The 20,051-nt window shown below is 43.9% G+C and overlaps 1 protein-coding gene across 1 annotated transcript in view; it reads right to left on the bottom strand.

Moving 5' to 3' along the window:
- scn8aa (sodium channel, voltage gated, type VIII, alpha subunit a) overlaps positions 1-15,787 on the bottom strand; it is a 177,929-nt gene extending 162,142 nt beyond the window's left edge. The window contains exons 1-3 of the mRNA XM_061805759.1: positions 14,755-15,787; positions 13,938-14,671; positions 9,641-9,958 (exon numbers count right to left, since the gene is read on the bottom strand). Of these exons, the coding sequence (XP_061661743.1) occupies positions 9,641-9,919 (279 nt within the window). The 5' untranslated portion in view covers positions 9,920-9,958; positions 13,938-14,671; positions 14,755-15,787. The remainder of the gene's footprint in view (positions 1-9,640; positions 9,959-13,937; positions 14,672-14,754) is intronic.
- Between the last annotated feature and the right edge of the window lie 4,264 nt (positions 15,788-20,051).

Raw genomic sequence — 20,051 nt, 5'->3', positions numbered from 1 at the left:
TTTACCATAACAAAATTAAAATTAGATTAGTTGACTTCAGTCATGGGGGCACGGTAAATGACTGGTTAGAGCATCTGCCTCACAGCTCAAAGGCTCAGGGTTCAAATCCCAGCCCCACCTGTGCGGAATTTTTATGTTCTCCCCATGCCTGCATGGGTTTTCTCTGGGCACTCTGGTTTACTCCCAAGTCTTAAAAACATGCAATAAGTAGAGACTCTAAATTGAGACTCTATGTGCCCTGCGATTGGCTGGCAACCACTCCAGGGTGTACTCCGCCTCCTGCCCGAAAACAGCTGGGATAGGCTCCAGAACTCCTGCAACCCTTTTGAGGATAAGCGGGTCAGAAAACGGATGGATGGATGGACTTCGGTCATTTGTATAGAGTGTTTTATTTTGTTTACAACTGAGTCAAATCTTACGAGGACATGTCTGGTCTACAACTTTGACAAATAGTGTACATCCTATACCTTTTGGCATATGTAGACAGGGGTAGATTCTTATGTAGTTCTCTTTCATCTCGAACAGTGGAGACGTATTGGGCCATGACAGAATGGTGGCCTGCCTTTCCTTCAAGAAAGAGATGGCCAACTATGGCTTCCTCTGATACGACAGCTGACTAAACGAATTCATCAATCTCCTTTGGCTTTGTGAAGGGGCCACTCATGGAATTCAGTTTGTGCAAATCTGCATTGCGTCCTCCTTCTGACCATCTTTCACAGTCCCTTTTCGTCTAGCTTCTGCTGTGAGTCCTGGCCTGACCAGGTCACGGAATCTGGCCGTTTGGTCTACAGACTTCAGTGCAATCAGGTCAATTGACTTGCCTTCACTATATTGCTGTTTGCAGTAGCCATTGGAGAAGCTTTATGTACTGACAATTTATTCTGAAAATACCCCAAATGCCTCTCAGGCATTGTTGATTGGTGCATGCTGTAATTTAGCATGATCCTTTTTGCTGACAAGGAGGTCACTGTTTTCATCAAAATCCCAAAATCCAAAGACATCTGCATGCTGAAATACCTCTGCTAGCTAGCCAGAGTAACACCTTTAACGATTATGTCTGCGGGTTCTTTCACATTAGGAACAGCCAAAAAATGTATTCATTGGACTTGCGGTTCTAGACCATTTTAGTAAAAGTTGACCTTTTTTTTTTTTACATTATCTATTTGCATACTAGATTTTTGCTGAGAGAAATTGGATGAATGGATGGATGGAGGGATGTTTTGTTGTGCTATATATCCATATGATGGGACTTTGCCATTGATTAATGTTGATAGCTTGTTAATAGTTTCAAATTCGCAATATTTAGTGAATTACAAGAGGTTTTGGTGTATAGTTTGATGTGTTTAGTAATAAGCAGATGTACAGTATATTCCATGGACTTTATTTGTATGCCTAGGCAGCAGCTAATATTCGCTTGCTTAAAACTTGAAAATGCTATGTTGCCGTTCAGCTGAGTTTAGTAGGTGGATTGGATTCTAAGGTTGGGCAGTGAGAGTCGCGAAACGATTGGTACCAGGACTAACATTGCATTTCCAGAAACGTCAAATTTTTAAATTTCACTTTGCAATTTTGATGCCGAAAACCAATGAGGAACGCACACAAAGATGTCCTTCTGAACAACGGTGGTGGCAGTGAACAAACTTTGTTAAAATTAATGACCACTTTGATGCAACATTTGGAATAAAATTATTTCACACAAAGGAGGCTTTCACAATGTATAGAAGTCTGACGTTTTCCCCCCCACTCAGAGTCTCAACCCACACCATGCAGAGCTTCAGTGCAGTAAACACTCAGTCAATTGGGTGACTGAAACAATAAAATAAATTAAAACGGTTAAAGGCAGCACGGTGCAACAGCGGAAAGAGTTGGCCTCACACTTCTGAGGACCGGGTTCAATCCTGGCCCACCCTGTGTAGGATTTACATGTTCTCCCCATACCAGCGTGGGTTTTCTCCGGTGTCCTCCCACATCCCAAAAACAACATTAATTGGACACTCTACATTGCCCCTAGGTGTAATTGTGAGTGCAGCTGTTGTCTGTCTCCATGTCCCCTGCGATTGGCTGGACACCAGTTCAGGGTATACCCTGCCTCCTGCCCATTGACAGCTGGAATATGCTCCAGCACTCCCGTGACCCTTGTGAGAATACACGACTAAGAAAACGGATGGATGGGAACAGTTAAAATAACTATAAGAACAATGGTATATTTAACTTTTACTTGAAACATTAATTAATGAATATTAAGTCGATTGGGTTAGTTCCATAAATATTGCGGGCTCCTAAGACAATGGATGATCATAATTTGGATACTTTTTAATTTTAACCAAGCAAACCTTCTCTCACCCAACCCCCTAAAATGAGAATCGGGACTAGGAATCTCTCATTCAAACAATGTCCAACCCTATTGGATACCAACCATAAAGTGGACAGGGACTTGAAGATTAATTAATAAAACTATGTCACGTCAGCAAGATTAAAGCCACCTATTTTGCAAGCCTTATACTGTCAATCGCCTTTGCATTCCATTGACAGATTGCATAGATATCCAACTTAAACAAGGTCACAGATTCATGTTAACTTATGTTATGCATAAAACAGGGAAAAAACATGGCATATTGTAATTTTCAGAAAACAACTTTGGTACTTATCAGTCAAAGTCACACATAGACTGGTAGGATAGTCAAGAGGACAGACCTGCTTGTACTTGACCAAACATGTTGGATGTTTTTCTTTTTACAATCATTTTTACTCATTATTGAATCTTTAAAAAAAACCTGTAAGAGGTTGTAATGAAATTTGTAAGAATAACCTGAAGATAAATGACCTTAAAACATCTTCCATAATACAGCATGCCGGCACCTCTGCAGTAACAAACTCACAAACTACATTATATTACAGCGATGGAGAGATGTTGGCAAGGTCACCGGAATCAGCCAGACACGTCAGGAATATTTTGGTTTCAGTCATTTTTGTTCCACAAAGTCCATCCTCATATAGAACATTGAGTCACTGCCTCTGACCTTGCCCGAAAAACCTGCAAGAACCCCATTTAAAGAGCTCATTGAAAGATCATTAAACACGGCAGTGCACCTACAAGAAAGTTACTATGAAATGGAAATCATCACGGCAGTCTCATTTCCTCGCTATGAGTCGCCGCGCACTCCGGTTTCCTCCCACATCCCAAAAACTTGCAACATTAATTGGACACTTTAGATTGCCCTGAGGTGTGATTGTGAGCGTTTGTCTTGATGTGCCTCCAATTGGCTGGAAACCATTTCAGGGTGTACGGGGGGTCCTGCCCGATGACAGCTGGGATAGGCTCCAGCACTCCCCGCGATCCATGTGACGATAAACAGCTGAGAAAATGGATGGATGGATATATATATACAGTATCTCTAACTTATGAACGCTTGTCATTTTATGATGAAAAATGCTGCCCACGTGTTGTGTTTGAGTGTGGTTATAGCGGAGCCTATTTTAGCTTGCCTTAGCTGAGCCTAGGTCATGGTTTCCAAATAGGGAGTCGTGGAGTCTTGATGGGAAGGGGATTGTTTCACTCCCCCCACTTGACAAATTTTCAATCCCCAGTTTCTAATTTCCAGTTTTATCACGCACTCCCGCTTTTACAATTTTCAGTGCTAGCGCCCCCCATCCCTCAGAGAGAAGTTCATGTGGTGGAGGGGCACATCCCAAAAAGGTGGAAAACCACTGGTTTAGATGATGTGGTGTTGAGTAAATCAAGAGAATAGTAGTGTACTCCATTTGGCCTCAACTGCTTCACTTAGACAATAGTTGTCAAACTCATTTTTAACACTGGCCACATCATAGTTATGGTTTCCCTCAGATGGCTGTTATGACTGTGAAACTATAGAAAACTATAATAACCCAATATCAATCCAAATCCACAACAAATTCCTGGATAACTAGTTTTGTTATCAGTAGCTAATGAATACTGTTCAACTATTATGAACTTATTAGAGTATTAGTAAAAAGAAAAATGCCAGCAGTTTTCAATCATTTGTGGAATTTTGGAAAGAACGTGAAGATGACGCATGTGATTTACTTTTGCCGGCCACATTAATTGATGTGGTGGGCCAGATCTGGCCCGAGGGCCTTGAGTTTGATACCTGATACCAACCATTTCCAGTCAATGGAACATCCATTCTTCCATCCCAATGCAGCAAGAAGTAATTTGGGAATACAGGTAATTCTGAAACAGTCATCAATCCAAGTGTAAAATCCAGCAAACCGTTACTGCAAAACAGGGGTTGGCAAATTAGAGGGCAAGGGCCATATACAGCCCGCTCAATTCTTGAATCTTGCCATTTCCTTTTCTCAGAGTCCTACTATGTTACTTGTTAATATAGCTATTTACAAAATTAAAATTGGTTAATTGAAATGTGTCTATTAATTTTCTACTTAGTTTTTCCACATTTATCTCATTAAACAATTGCTTAAACTGTTTCTGTAAATAATAAAATGTAATAAATATTGAGTCATTCATTGCCAGTACCCCTTATTCTCATGAGGCTTGCAGGAGTACTAGAGCTGGTTACACCCTGAACTGATCACCAGCCAATCACAGCACACATATAAACAATCATTTGCACTTACATTCACACCTATGGGCAATTTAGTTTACAATTAACCTAGCATGCATGTTTTTGGCATGTGGGAGGAAACTGCAATGCCCAGAGAAAACCCATTCAGGGAAGGTGAGAACTTGGAAAGTCCAGATTGATTTGAACCCTAGTGGTTTTGCTGATATCTGATCTAACAAAGGTACAATGTCTGCATGCAGATGTTTTTATAAGTGGTCCTCTCCAACTTGTAAGACTTGGAGATGAACTTTTGTCGAGGCTCCGTCAATTAAACAAGTGGTTAACTGTAGTGTGTACTGCACTGTCCATGAGTTTCATTTACAATTTGTCCACTTTTTGGGAGCACAGACATCTTTACAAGGCTGATGGTTTCTGCCTAAATAGATGAGGAAATAAGGGACTAGCTGCCAACGCTTTTTACTATGTATGTTATTCAAAGGCCCAAAAACAAAATTGTACAAATGTGAACACAACTAAAAAACAAAACAATGCAATGCTCCCAAACAATCAGAAGAACAAGAGACAAGGGTCAGACCGACTCATTAGGGTCATCCAAACAATTGGAGAAGCAAATGACATGAGATGAGCCAGCACTCTAAATTTTCCACAACTGTCCCTGACCCATTGACATTGACACTTTCAATGTCACCTGCGCCTCATGCAGCCTGATTATGCTGTGTATTTATATGACCCCGATGACGACTGCCCGGCGCCAGTTTGTTGAGCTTCATGTCCCGTTCCAGCACTCTCGTATCCCTGATCGACAACCTGTGCGTACCGACCTTCGCCCATTCTCCGACCAACCTTGTAAGCTGACTCCTTTGATACTTCTGCCTGCCTTGATCGTTCTCCTGTGTACCGACTCCTGCCTGCCCGCTCACCTGCTCTCTTCGCCCGACGTCCCAACTACCGCTGCTGCACCGGACTCCCTGCTCGATCCCTGACCTCGGCATATAATAAACGTTTCTCCTTGAACTACCTTGCATCGTCCGAGTCCTGCATTTGGGTCCTACCCCCGTTCCAATGGGACGTGACAGCCACACCATGCAAAGATCCTCCTCCCATCCCCCCTTACCTGAAAACACTCTGAAATGTGAAAGGCCCCTCCTCAACCAGAAAGAATCTATTCTGCGAATATGACTGGCATGTGCGGAGTCTTTTCCAGAATAAAACGGGCATTTTTCATCGCTGTAATTATCAAGGACAGAAAGTTCCTCAAAGAGACATGGCATGAAAAATAAAACGTCAAACTTAGTGAGGAGAAAATGTGAATCCATCAAACCATTGTCTCTAGTTATCTCTGCGAGACCAGCGCTTTTAAATATCAGGTCACTGGGTCGTAAATCATTGTTTATTAATGATATAATTACAACCTATAATCTGGACTTTTGGTTATTAAATGAAGCGTGGTTAACAGAAAGTAACTGAAGTAGCATTTAAAATGAGGTAACACCAGCAAATTTTTATTTTATGAACAAGTGTCCAATAGGAAAAAATGGGTGGAGGTATTGCTATTTTTAAGTCATTATTTCAGTGTAAAATAAAAATTATATGAGGTGATTTTAGCTCTGGCATGGTGCACAGGTGTAATGTGTTGGCCTCACAGTTCTGAGGACCAGGATTCAATCCCGGCCCCGCCTTTGTGGAGTTCTCCCAGTGCCTCTAAAATGCCCCTAGATGTGATTGTGAGTGTGACTTGTCTGTTTTCATGTGCCCTTTGATTGGCTGCGAACCAGTTCGAGAACAGCTGGGTTTGGCTCCCACAACCCCCGTGAGGAGAAGCGGCTCAAAAAATGGATGGATGGATTTTGACTTCTTTGAATATCTGTGTTTTTCGTTAAAGGTGACCCAAAGATTATTCTTGTTGTAATTTATATATCTCTGAGATATAATGAAAAATGTATGGAATATTTTTCAGAACTGCTGTCAATTATTTGTACTGACTACAATTATTTTTTATCAAAACAGGATACTTTAACATTCATGGTGACAACAACATGGAAATAAAATCTATTGAACTCTTTGCCATACTAGACACATTTTACCTCTCCCAACATATTAAGAGTACAACTCACAGTCAAGGTCATATCTTAAACCTAGTTATCTCTAAGGATGTTGCGATTCTATCAATTGACATTAAGGATATGGCTATTTTTTTTACCATTTTTGTGTGTGGCCATTTTAACTACTTCTTCCAAAAGTTGAGACAACTTCAATGTCTACTAAGAAAAGGAACATCCCTCCATTTTCTGACCCTCTTATCCTAATGAGGGTCGTGGGAGTGCTGGAGCCAATCCCAGCTGTCATCAGGGAGGAGGCAGGGTACACCATGTACTGGTTGCCAACCAATCGCAGGGCACATTGAGACAGACAACTGTCGCACTCACAAGCGAGGGGCAATTTAGAGTCTCCAATGAATGCATGTTTTTGGGATGTAGCAGGAAACCAGAGTGCCCGGAAAAAACCTACGCAGACACGGGAAGGACATGCCAACGCGACACAGGCGGGCCCGGGATTTGAAGCCTATTACTCAGAACTGTGAGGCCAACGCTCAACAGCAGTATCACTGTGCTGCCCACCACTACAGACAGTGTCTTTGTAATTTTGACCAAGAGTTAGTTAGGGCTAGACAGCAACACTTTTCTGAAATCATCAGTAAGAACCTCAGCAATACTCGTGGTCCATTTGCTACGGTTGACAAGGCCACAAATCCCCCGAATCAGATAGCTCCAGAACTCGAAACAGCTGATATGCAATGAGTTTGCCTATTTTTGTGAAAAAATACAATCCTTCGGTTAAATATGACCACAAATCAGCAAAGTGATACAATGATACTACATCTGAAGCCACCCAGTAAAAACGCTATTACCATGCCAAAAACTGTTGAGAAAACTGTTCAGCAGCTGAAACCATCAAGAAGCTGTCTTGACTCAATACCATTTGTCTTTTTGAAAACTATTGTGAAATCAGTGCGAGCTGATTTGCAACAAATAATGAACTGCTCACTTCCCTCTGACAAGTTTCCTAACGCTCTTAAAGTAGGTCCTGTTAAGTGTGTTTCTTTCAGCTTGTCCCTTTCGGGGTCGCCACAGCGTATCATCTCAGATGGAGGCATATATACGTTTGGCACAATTTTCACGCCGGATGCCCTTCCTGACGCAACCCTTCCCAGGGAGTGGAGGCCCCAGTGGGATATGAACCCACAACCCCTGGTTTACCAAACCAGTGCTCTAACCACTGAGCTACGGGGCCTCTGAAAGTAGGTCCTGTTAAGCCTCTTCTAAAAAAACTGAGCACTGGACACTTCTGTGCTAGCAAGCTATACACCAATGTCTAATCTCCATTTCATAGTATAGATTGTTGAGAATGTTATTTTTATCAACGCAGCAATTTCTTGAATTTAAATGGACTTTTTGACATATTTCAATCAGGTTTTCAAACTTATCAAAGTACAGAATCTGTTCTTATCAATGTGCTAAATGACATAAGGTTGAATACTGACTCAGGAAGGGCGTCCATTTTTTTCTTGCTGGATCACAGGGTGGCTTTTGATATCGTAGATCACAATATACTGCTCAAAAGGTTGGAAATGAGTGTAGGACTAAATGTCATGGTCATTAAATTATTCAAAGCATACCTGGTGGAAAGGAGCTACTTTGTAACCATTGGAAGTGCTCAATGTCAACAAATGGCAATCACATAAAGGGTCCCTCAAGGGACACTTCTTAAACCCCTCCTGTTCAGCCTGAATATGCTACCCCTTGGGTCAAATTTTCCAGAACTTTAATTTTGACTATCATATGCCTTAAACACAGTTATATGTAGCAGTGTCTCCAAATGGCTATAGTTCAATTGAGGTGTTGTGCCACTGTCTAAAGTATAAAATAATTGGATAGCCAAAATTTCCTTCAACTAAACCACAACAAAGCTAAGATAATTTCTATTGGCAATAAAGAAAAAATGATTGCTGTTCACATATACCTGGACTCACTATCTTTAAAAAGCAAAGACCAAGTCCAAAACCTTGGTGTTCTCATAGATCCGACCTGACCTACAACAGTCATCTCAAATAAATTACTGAAACTTCCTTTTACCATCTGAAGAAGATATCGGCAGTGAAGGCTTGCATGTGTCAAGCAGACCAGGAGAAGCTTATCCATGCTTTTATCGCAAGTATACTGACTGGGGTCCTCAAAAAGAGCATTAAACAGCTAGAGCTCGTTCGGAATGCTACAGCTCAGGTTGTGACCAGAACAAAGATCTCAGAGGATATAACTCCAATTCTAAAGTTTTTACACTGACTTCCAGTCCATTTTATAATAGATTTTAAAGCTCTGTTAATCGTCTATGGATCGCTAAATGATTTAGGTCTTGAATACATGGAAGAAATTCTTATGAAATACAAACCCAGTTGGGCTCTGAAATCGACTGACTTAGTTCTAACAATGGAGTGAAGAGTCCAAAGCAAACATGGTGAAGCAGCATTTAGCAAAAAAAATGAATAAGTTGCCAGCAGAGGTGACGTCAGCCCCAAATGTGAGTATTTTCAAATCCAGATTAAAAACTCTTCCTTTTTCTCATGCGTTTTAGAGTCCTTCCACATTTTCAGTGGTACTTCTTGGATTAAAAGTTGTTTTAATTTTACTTATTCAAATGTTTTTATTTATGAATCTGAATGCTTTTATTCATGTGAAGCGCATTGAGTCACCTTGTGTATGAAATGTGCTACACAAATAATTTTGCTTTTCATTGGGCAGGAATCCAACAATAATTTAATTACCAAAACGGTGGACAGGGTTAAAACTTTTTTAAAAAGAAACTTACAAACAAGTATTTAAACATACAAACTGTGAAAATTTCTAGAGCATTTTTCAATCATTAGAACGTTAAATTAAATTGGACTCGTTACTTTTTGACTGCCCCACGTATTTCAAATAGACATTTGCAATAAAACTCTTATTTATCATCTACAAATGAACCATCTATCTGATTTGAAAACACTCTATTCTTATTATTTATATATTATTATTTAAACTCACTTTCTGAGAGTTCAGGTAGTAAGGGTCCAGATCCTCCAATGGTACCGCCACCATTCCCTTAGGGATGTCCCCATAGATGTAGGGCAGGCTCTTGCCAGCCTCCAGGTCGCTGTTGGGCTTGGGCTTGTTCTCATCATCGTCATCACGGTAACTGCTGTCCTGCTTTGGCGGCTTCTTGTTCTTCTCCTCATTGATGCGCTGCTCAAGGGCCGCCAAAGATTCCACATTAAACCTCTTAAAGCTGTCAGGTCCTGGCGGTGCAAGAAGGGGTGCAGCCATGTTTTCATCCTGCAACTATGTGGGCTTTAGGCAGCAGATCTGTGAGAGGATAGAGCAGAGCATAAATCAGCTCACGCGTTTCTGTTCTTCACCATTTATGTCCAAATGGTGGTACATGCATCCATGGGCATAACCCAAGACAGATAGTACATGTCAGCTCTGGGACGAGCGTTTAAAATTTTCAAGTGTGATTTGTTTTTTCAGACAAAGACCTCTAAATAATTCAACTATTGGTTTAAAACACGGTTGTTGCCTTCAACAATGCAAAATCTTCACTCGACAGAGGCTATATTGAATTTCCCCTTGAAGGACACCAGTGATTATATCCACGCATCCATTTTCTGAGCCGCTTATCCACACGAGGATCACGGGAGTGCTGGAGCCAACCCAGCTGTCATGGGCCAGAAGGCAGGGTACACCCTGAACTGGTTGGCACCCAATTACAAGGCACATGGAGACAGACAACAGTCCCACTCACAATCACACCTAAGGGTAATTTAGAGTGTCTAATTCATGTTGCATGTTTTTGGGATGTGGGAAGAAACCAGAGTGGCCAGAGAAAACCCACGCAGGCACGGGGAGAACATGCAAACTCCTGACAGGCGGGGAAGGGATTTCAACCCCGGTCTTCAGAACTGTGAGGCCAACGCGCTACAGTTGCCCCACCGTGACGCCAACATTGAGTATAATAATCCATCCATTTTCTTAGTCGCTTATCCTGACAAGGGTCGTGGGAATGCTGGAGCTAATCCCAGCTGTCAACGGGCAGGAGGCAGGGTACACCCTGAACTGGTTGTCAGTGCACATAGATAGATAGATAGATAGATAGATAGAGAGATAGAGAGATAGAGAGATAGAGAGATAGAGAGATAGAGAGATAGATAGATAGATTAGCTATTCAATATAACAAAATGATAATCTGCTGTATCTGGATAAAACAGGCAGCACACAATTAATAACTTACTTCAATTATTTTTTCCTTTTCTTAAAGCTCCACTTTTTCCTGCAACAGTCTAGCCACCACTGCCATAATATAAGTATTGTATTTGAGTTTGTGGTTATTTTGGCAATTTTGCAAATTTCTTTGGCCATTTTTTGCAGAAAAACGTTCACATTCACCCACTCAGAGAGTGTCTGTGAGAGAAAGAGAGAGAGAGAGAGAGAGAGAGAGAGAGAGAGAGAGAGAGAGAAAGAGAGAGTAGAACAAGTATTATTTTACAATTATTATTCTGATTATTATTATTGGTCAGCGATTGGCTGGCAACTAGTTCAGGGTGTACTGTACCCTGCCTCGTGCCCCATGACAGCTGGGATTGGCTCCAGTACTTCCGCAACCCTCGTAAAGATAAGCGGCTCAGAAAATGGATGGATAGATATCATTATTACTACTAATTACTTCTTATTACTACTACTGTATGGAAGTAAATATTTGCCACCAGGATTATAATTAAAAATGCTACTGAAAATGTCATGTTGTAAGATTCACATTATTTCAAAGTGACCACATTTTCAATAGCTGTATTTCAGTTTAGCTTTTCAATGTTAGCACATTCGCCATGTAAAAAAATTCAACCTTTAAAATTTAAACGCAATATTTTCAATCACCTGAGATTCAACTGGCTACAATTCGCTGTCTGAAATTCACCATCTAAATTCAGTGTTAAGAAGGCAGGATTACTTCAGGTCAGATAGTACCCAACACCCAGCCAATCCAGCAGTTGAATTTCATCGCTTGTTAACTGTGCCTTTCACATAAAACTCGTGTGTCATGTCATTTGTTGCAAATTTGTTTACCTCGATGTCACGTTCCCGCATTCCTCGTTTTGACTCACGATAATCTGACCTTGCCTTATGTTTTTTACTTTGCCTCTGCCTCTGTTTTGGATACTGTTGCCTTTTAGACTAACCGCCTGTGTACCGACCTTTTACCTGCCATTAAAACTCTCTGCTCGTACTAAAACTTGTCACAAGTCTTGCATTTGGGTCCTCTCCTGTGTTCTGCCTTTGACAGAATGAACTCTGTGTAGCCTTAATATGGACCCCAATAAAGTAGAGGCCATTGTCAATTTGCCTACCCCTAAGTCACGCAAGGACATTCACTTACTGTGGTTTCAGCTGGTAAAGCGCTGGCCTCACAGTTCTGAGGTCCCAAGTTCAATACCGGACCCACCTGTGTGGAGTTTGCATGTTCTACCTTGCCTGCGTGGGTTTTTCTCTGGGCACTCCGGTTTCCTCCCACATTCCAAAAACATCCAACATTAATTGGACACTCTAAATTTCCCCTAGGTGTGATTGTGATTGTGAGTGTGGCTGTTTGTCTCAATGTGCCCTGCGATTGGCTGGCAACCAGTTCAAAGGGTGTACCCCGCCTCCCGCCCGTTGACAGCTGGAATAGGGTTCAGCACTTCCCGCGACTCTTGTGAGGATAAGCAGTGAAAAAAATGGATGGATGGATGGATGGATGGATGGATGGATGGAATTCACAAGGAATTTTAGTACCATAATGCATGAGCTCACCTCATCACACTGACCATTTTTATGGGACCCGTTATGTCAGGCAGCATTCAAAAAACTCCAATTAGCCATACCCTAAACACCAGTTTTTCATCGAGGTAGATGCATCTGATTCTGATATCGCAGAAGTGCCCCAAAGATGGCAAGTTACATCCTTGCCCGTATCTTTCCAGGAAGCTCACCTCTTCAGAGAGAAATTATGATATCGGGGGCCAAGAATTACTTGCCTTCACTATTTACATCTAACCAGGATGCTTTGGGGTACTGCTGGCACTAAGGGTACCGCAAAGCATTCTGGGAGCATGTAAATAGTGTTTTAAGTGCATGTTTTGTGTCATTTGTTTTGTTTGTAGGTTGTGAGGATAAGCGGCTCAGAAAATGAATGGATGGATGATTATTGAGCAGAATGTTTAAGTATAAAGTGTCATTTTAAAGAATAACTGTTTTAGAAAACCTCATGTAAGGCTTTTTAAATGATTTAATGATTTATGATGTGCTGGAGGTGGTCTACTTGAAGACCTTTTGAAATTCAAATGGAAAACCGTAATACTTTTTTTTTTTTTTATCCTTTAATGGCTGCTCGTCTCAGGGAAAGCCTTTTAGTCAGCGCATGTTACATGACAGGTAATTTCAGGGTCAGCCCAATGCATTTGAGGCAGCATGAGATGGAAAATTGCATATTAAAATACTGCAAATTCAGACGTGCCGTTTTTTTTTTTTTTTCTTTTTATTCACGTTTTCCCAACACCGTCTATGTGAACATGTTGGTCGTGAGGGGCTCTCTGTACTTCACTCACGCACCTGCACACACACACGCCCGCGCGCGCGCCTGGGCAATCAAACATGACACCCCCATGCAAAAACGTCTGTTTTTTAAAATGGAACCCGGAACAGCCTTCAGTTTCTGCTCTGCTGACACACGTGAGCGTGCGCACATGCACGGCGCGGGTGCATAAAATTAGAATCATATCAGAAGATAAGTCGTGCCCTCGACGGCGGAGGAAAAAATTACCAGGCATCATCTGATTCCACACACAAAATGAGACACGCACGATAAGGCTTGTTTTGTGCTCTGACGCGAGTGGATGGACACGGCGACGACGACCGACGAAGAGGGTCCATGTTTGTGTAGGGGATGTAGAGGTGCGCAAAAAAATAAAAGCGCATTGACTGAGGCAGGCAAAAAAAAATATTTATTTATATATATATATATATTCAAGAGTCGTCATTTGCAGCAACCCGACAAGCCAGTGCTATCATTGTGATCATTGTGTTTAAAATGTACATTCAAAAGATCAAAAGATCTTGGTGCAAGCCGTCGACACTGCGCGTTCCCTTGAAGGGTGTGCACCACACCCGTACAGCCCTGTCAACGAGCAAATCGATGCAGTACACGAAATGTGTGCCCGCGTGCGTACCTGCGTGCCAGCTAAAACATTTAAAAATAAGAGAAAAACAGGAAAGGACCGACACCACCAAAAGACACATGGAAGGACATACTCACACGCATCCTGTCATCCAAGGTTGAGCCAAGTGTCACGCAAAGTGAAAAACATTTTTAAGATGGAGTCAGCTGTCCCGCAATGTGAAAAAAAATATGAGCAATTATATAATGGGTATTTATTTCTTAAAATGGAGCCATCTTATGGTGCGTCCGATACGCGCTTCTTCCTCCCTTAGTACGCATAATAAACACTTGACATTTTGTAGGTTCGTCTGGTCCGTAAGTGGACGATGCTAAAGACACACGTTCAGATCTGAAAAGAAAAAAGGAGGGGGTCGTGGGGGTGAATGATGAGGGCCAGCTCTGCGACATTCACGCAAGACAAGGCCATCAAAAAGGCAGCTGTCTCTCGCCCCTACACACACACACTCACACACACACACACACACACACACACACACATACACACAACGAGCTCCTCATGGAAGGGAAAGAAAGTGCGTGCGCTTACCTCGGAAGCGTCACAGGGAACGCGTGGAACCGTTGCGAGACTGCAGAGTTGCGAAGGGTCTGGCAGAAACTGCGCTTGTCGCCATATTGCTACTGCCGTCTGCACACGCACTTCAAGCAGGAGCAGCCCTCCTTACAACGAGCGGCTTCCCTGCATCATTGATGACCCTCAGCACAATATGAGGGTGTGTCGCCTGCTGACTGATGCGCCAATCCGAAAGGTCATTTGGGCCTGGCTATAGCCCTCCACGCCTCCGAGAGCCCCCGCTGCCAGTGCGTCGTATCTTTAGCGTGAGAGTGGGAAATGTTGTAATGTAATGCTAGTGATTGCATGGAACTCACACATACAGAGACAATGTACACGCACCTGAGGCTTGACAAAAAAATATGAGCTCTCCGACTGGTTAAAAAAAAAAAATGTTCATCCACAAATTTTCGTTTACATTTTTCCTAGCCATTTTGAGAGCAAATTTGATCAATTATTTTTCCAAAAATCCCAATCCGAATGCAAAGCTATTTTCATTCAATACGCATGCCAGTTTTGCAAAAATATTGTGTTAACTTTTCCTGCTACAATCTCCTGACCGTGGCCTGGAGACGTATGGGAGATGTCTTCTTCGGGGCCGAGGTTGTCCTCCCAGGGGTTAAACTTACTTCTCTCGCTGCATAGGTGAGCTGGGAGGCGAGAACAATAATGGGACGAAGCACCGATTTGCTACTCAAATGGCTTTATTGGCTCATCTGCGCATTCAACATTAACGTGTTCTCTAATCGCTACTCCACGACTTTTTGCCGGTCGCCATGACTGTCAGGGCCATGGCCAGGCCATTGCCCTGTGCATGGCTGGCTCTGGCAGCAGCTCCTCACCTGCACCTCATTGTCGCTAATTATGCCATGTATTTAAGATTTGTGTGTTGTATTGCCAGTTGCTAGTTTTTTGTTTGAGACTGCATTAGTCTGCGTGAGTATACAAGCCTCTTGTTTTGTAATTGCCACCAAGTATAAGTCAAGTTTCTCTTTTGCCTAGTACAGTAGTTATTGGAGCTTGTTTTCATGTTTTTTTTGGGGTTTTTTTTTTTTTTTTTTTTGGGAATGCAGTCCTATGGGGGCACAAACCAGTGCAATCTGTAGGCCGGTCCCAAGCCCGGAAAAATGCAGAGGGTTGCGTCAGGAAGGGCATCCGGCGTAAACTGTGCCAAACAAATATGAGCGTTCATCTAAAGAATCCCATACCGGATCGGTCGTGGCCCGGGTTAACAACGCCCGCCCCTGGCTAACCTGCAGGGCGTCGGTGGAAATTCAGCTACTGTGGGTCGAAGACAAAGAAGAGGAGGAAACCGGATCCAGCGTCAGAAGAAAAAGAGGAATGCACAGAGCCTACAACTGAGTGTAGGGACTTTGAATGTTGGGAGTATGACAGGAAAAGCTCAGGAGTTGGTTGACATGATGATTAGGAGAAAGGTTGATATTCTGTGCATCCAAGAGAGCAGGTGGGAAGGTAGTAAGGCTAGAAGTTTGGGAGCAGGGTTTAAATTATTCTACCACGGAGTAGATGGGAAGAGAAATGGAGTAGGGGTTATTTTAAAGGAAGAGCTGGCGAAGAATGTCTTGGAGGTGAAAAGAGGATCAGATCGAGTGATGAGACTAAAATTTGAAATTGAGGGTGTTATGTATAATGTGGTTAGCGGCTATGCACCACAGGTAGGATGTGACTTAGAGTTGAAAGAGAAATTCTGGAAGGAACTAGATGAAGTAGTTCTGAGCATCCCAGACAGGGAGAGAGTTGTGATTGGTGCAGATTATAATGGACATATTGGTAAAGGAAACAGGGGCGATGAAGAAGTGATGGGTAAGTATGGCATCCAGGAAAGGAACTTTGAAGGACAGATGGTGGTGGACTTTGCAAAAAGGATGGAGATGGCTGTAGTGAACACTTATTTCCAGAAGAGGGAGGAACATATAGTGACCTACAAGATCGGAGGTAGAACCACGCAGGTAGATTATATTTTGTGCAGACGATGTAATCTGAAGGAGGTTACTCACTGTAAAGTAGTGGTAGGGGAGAGTGTAGCTCGACAGCATAGGATGGTAGTGTGTGGGATGACTCTGGTGGTGGTAGGAAGATTAAGAAGACAAAGGTAGAGCAGAGAACCATGTGGTGGAAGCTGAGAAAGGAAGAATGTTGTGCGGCCTTCCGGAAAGAGGTGAGACAGGCTCTCGATGGACAACCGAAGCTCCCGGAAGACTGGACGACGACAGCCAAGGTGATCAGAGAGACAGGCAGGAGAGTACTGGGTGTGTCATCTGGTAGGAAAGGGGAGAAGGAGACTTGGTGGTGGAACCCCATAATACAGGGAGTCATACAAGGAAAGAGATTAGCGAAGAAGAAGTGGGATACTGAGAGGACTGAGGAGAGGCGAAAGGAGTACATCGAGATGCGACGTAGGGCAAAGGTAGAAGTGGCAAAGGCTAAACAAGAGGCATATGAAGACATGTACACCAGGTTGGACACGAAAGAAGGAGAAAAGGATCTCTACAGGTTGGTCAGACAGAGGGATAGAGATGGGAAGGATGTGCAGAAGGTTAGGGTGATTAAGGATAGAGATGGAAATGTGTTGACTGGTGCCGGTAGTGTGCTAAATAGATGGAAAGAATACTTTGAGAAGTTGATGAATGAAGAAAATGAGAGAGAAGTAAGAGTTGAAGAGGCAAGAGTGAAGGACCAGGAAGTGGAAATGATTACTAAGGGGGAAGACAGAAAGGCACTACAAAGGATGAAAAATGGAAAGGCAGTTGGTCCTTATGACATACCGGTAGAGGTATGGAAGCAATTTGGAGAGATGGCTGTGGAGTTTTTGACCAACTTATTCAACAGAATACTAGCGGGCAAAAAGATGCCTGAAGAATGGAGGAAAAGTGTTCTAGTTCCCGTTTTTAAGAACAAAGGGGATGTTTAGAGCTGTGGGAACTATAGAGGAATAAAGTTGATGAGCCACACAATGAAGTTATGGGAAAGAGTAGTGGAGGCTAGACTCAGGACAGAAGTAAGTATCTGCGAGCAACAGTATGGTTTCATGCTTAGAAAGAGTACCACAGATGCATTATTTGCCTTGAGGATGCTCGTGGAAAAGTACAGAGAAGGTCAGAAGGAGCTACATTGTGTCTTTGTGGATATAGAGAAAGCCTATGACAGAGTACCAAGAGAGGAACTGTGGTACTGCATGCGTAAGTCTGGTGTGGCAGAGAAGTATGTTAAAATAGTACAGGACATGTATGATGGCAGCAGAACAATGGTGAGGTGTGCCTTAGGTGTGACAGAGGAATTTAAGGTGGAGGTGGGACTGCATCAGGGATCAGCTCTGAGCCCCTTCCTGTTTGCAGTGGTAATGGATAGGCTGACAGATGAGGTTAGACTGGAATCCCCTTGGACCATGATGTTCGCAGATGATATTGTCATATGCAGTGAAAGCAGGGAGCATGCAGAGGAACAATTCGAAAGATGGAGACATGGACTGGAAAGGAGAGGAATGAAGATTAGCCAAAGTAAAACAGAATATATGTGCGTGAATGAGAAAAGTGGAGGGGGAAGAGTGAGGCTACAGGGAGAAGACATAGCGAGGGTGGAGGACTTCAAATACTTGGGGTCAACAATACAGAGCAATGGAGAGTGTGGTCAGGAAGTGAAGAAACAGGTCCAAGCAGGTTGGAACAGCTGGCGAAAGGTGTCTGGTGTGTTATGTGACAGAAGAGTGTCTGCTAGGATGAAGGGCAAAGTTTACAAAACAGTGGTGAGGCCGGCCATGATGTACGGATTAGAGACGGTGGCACTGAAGAAACAACAGGAAGCTGAACTGGAGGTGGCAGAAATGAAGATGTTGAGGTTCTCGCTCGGAGTGACCAGGTTGGATAGGATTAGAAATGAGCTCATTAGAGGGACAGCCAAAGCTGCATGTTTTGGAGACAAGATTCGAGAGAGCAGACTTCGATGGTTTGGACATGTTCAGAGGCGAGAGAGTGAGTATATTGGTAGAAGGATGCTGAGGATGGAGCTCCCAGGCAAAAGAGCGAGAGGAAGACCAAAGAGAAGGTTTATGGATGTGTTGAGGGAAGACATGAGGGCAGTTGGGGTTAGAGAGGAAGATGCAGGAGATAGGCTAAAATGGCAAAAGATGACACGCTGTGCCGACCCCTAACGGGACAAGCCGAAAGGAAAAGAAGAAGAAGTTTTCATGTTTTTTGGACCTTGCATTTTGCCATGTGTTTTTGTGCCTCTGGCTTTTTTGGACTGCTTACCTGTCATGATCCTGCCGCTCCAGCACGAGCTGTGCGGGTGCGCTGATTGAGGCGCACACCTGCGTCTCATGCGGGCTGATTAGTCTGTGTATTTATATCACCCCGATGACAACTGGGCCCTACCAGTTCGTTGAGCTTCATGTCCCGTTCCAGCACTCTCGTATACCTGATCGACAACCAGTGTGTACTGACCTTCGCCTGTTCTCCGACCAACCTTGTAAGCCAGACTCCTTTGATACTTCTGCCTGCTTTGATCGTTCTCCTGTGTGCCGACTCCTGCCTGCCCGCTCACCTGGTCTCTTCGCCCGACGTCCCAACTACCGCTGCTGCATCTGACCGCCTGCTCGATCCCCGACCTCTGCATATAATAAACGTTTCTCCCTGAACTACCTTGCATCGTCCGAGTCCTGCATTTGGGTCCTACCCCTGTTCCATTGGGACGTGACAGAACGAACTGGCCAACACAGGACCCAGCAGGAAAGACCTGGCGTCGCCGGGACCGATGGAAGGTAGACCGTCTGCCGGAGGACCAAGCCTGTCCGATCCGGGTAGGCTCCCTGACGTCCTCCGCTTCCGTGTCTTACGTTCCGCCAGCGAGGTATGAATACGTCCCGAACACAACCCGTCCGGTTCCTCATATTCTTCTGGACTGTGACTTTTCGGAATATAAGGAGTACCGTGATTTGTATGACCGGCTGCCGGAGTACGACTCCGATTATTCAGATTATGAATCTGCTCGTCCGATCTTTCATCCCAGTCAGTTTGTTTCACCTCCCCGCGTTTCCAGCACCCGAGCGTCTTCGCCCGGTAGGTTTAAGTACACCAATCCGTATGAGGGAACCCACCAGGGGAGACTCCCCGGCCGGGCGCTCCCTGGTGCCTCCCGCTGCGCGGCAACTAAGACATCGTCCTCCCACTCATCGCCGGCAACGGCGAAACCGGCAGAACCGCAGCTGGTGGCGAAGCTTCCAGCCCAGAGGGAGGAGGCGCCGCCAAATCACGAGGCGTTCTGCCGCGAAATGGGGGCACAGAGAGCGGCAGAGCGTCGAATTGGCGGCTCTCACGGCCCAGGTCCGGCATGGATTGGCGAACCAGCCGAGCTATGCTGACGTCGCCGTTGCGACGGACTCGCTGCTGACGCAGGTTCAAGTGGCAGTTGGAACTGACCCGCTCCCGAGACACGCCCACGTGTCAGTTTCGACTGACTCTCCGCCTACTGAAGTTCACGTCGCCGTGGAAACAGACCCACCTCTAACACGCCCACGTCGCAGTTTCAACGGACTCGTTGCGGACTCAGGCTCACACGGCAGTTGGAACTGACCCGCTCCCGAGACACGCCCATGTGTCAGTTTCGACTGAATCTCTGCCTAA

This window comes from Syngnathoides biaculeatus, chromosome 2 (assembly GCF_019802595.1).
Source record: "Syngnathoides biaculeatus isolate LvHL_M chromosome 2, ASM1980259v1, whole genome shotgun sequence".
NCBI classification, from domain to species: Eukaryota; Metazoa; Chordata; class Actinopteri; order Syngnathiformes; family Syngnathidae; genus Syngnathoides; species Syngnathoides biaculeatus.
This window is presented reverse-complemented; position numbering and strand designations above follow the sequence as displayed.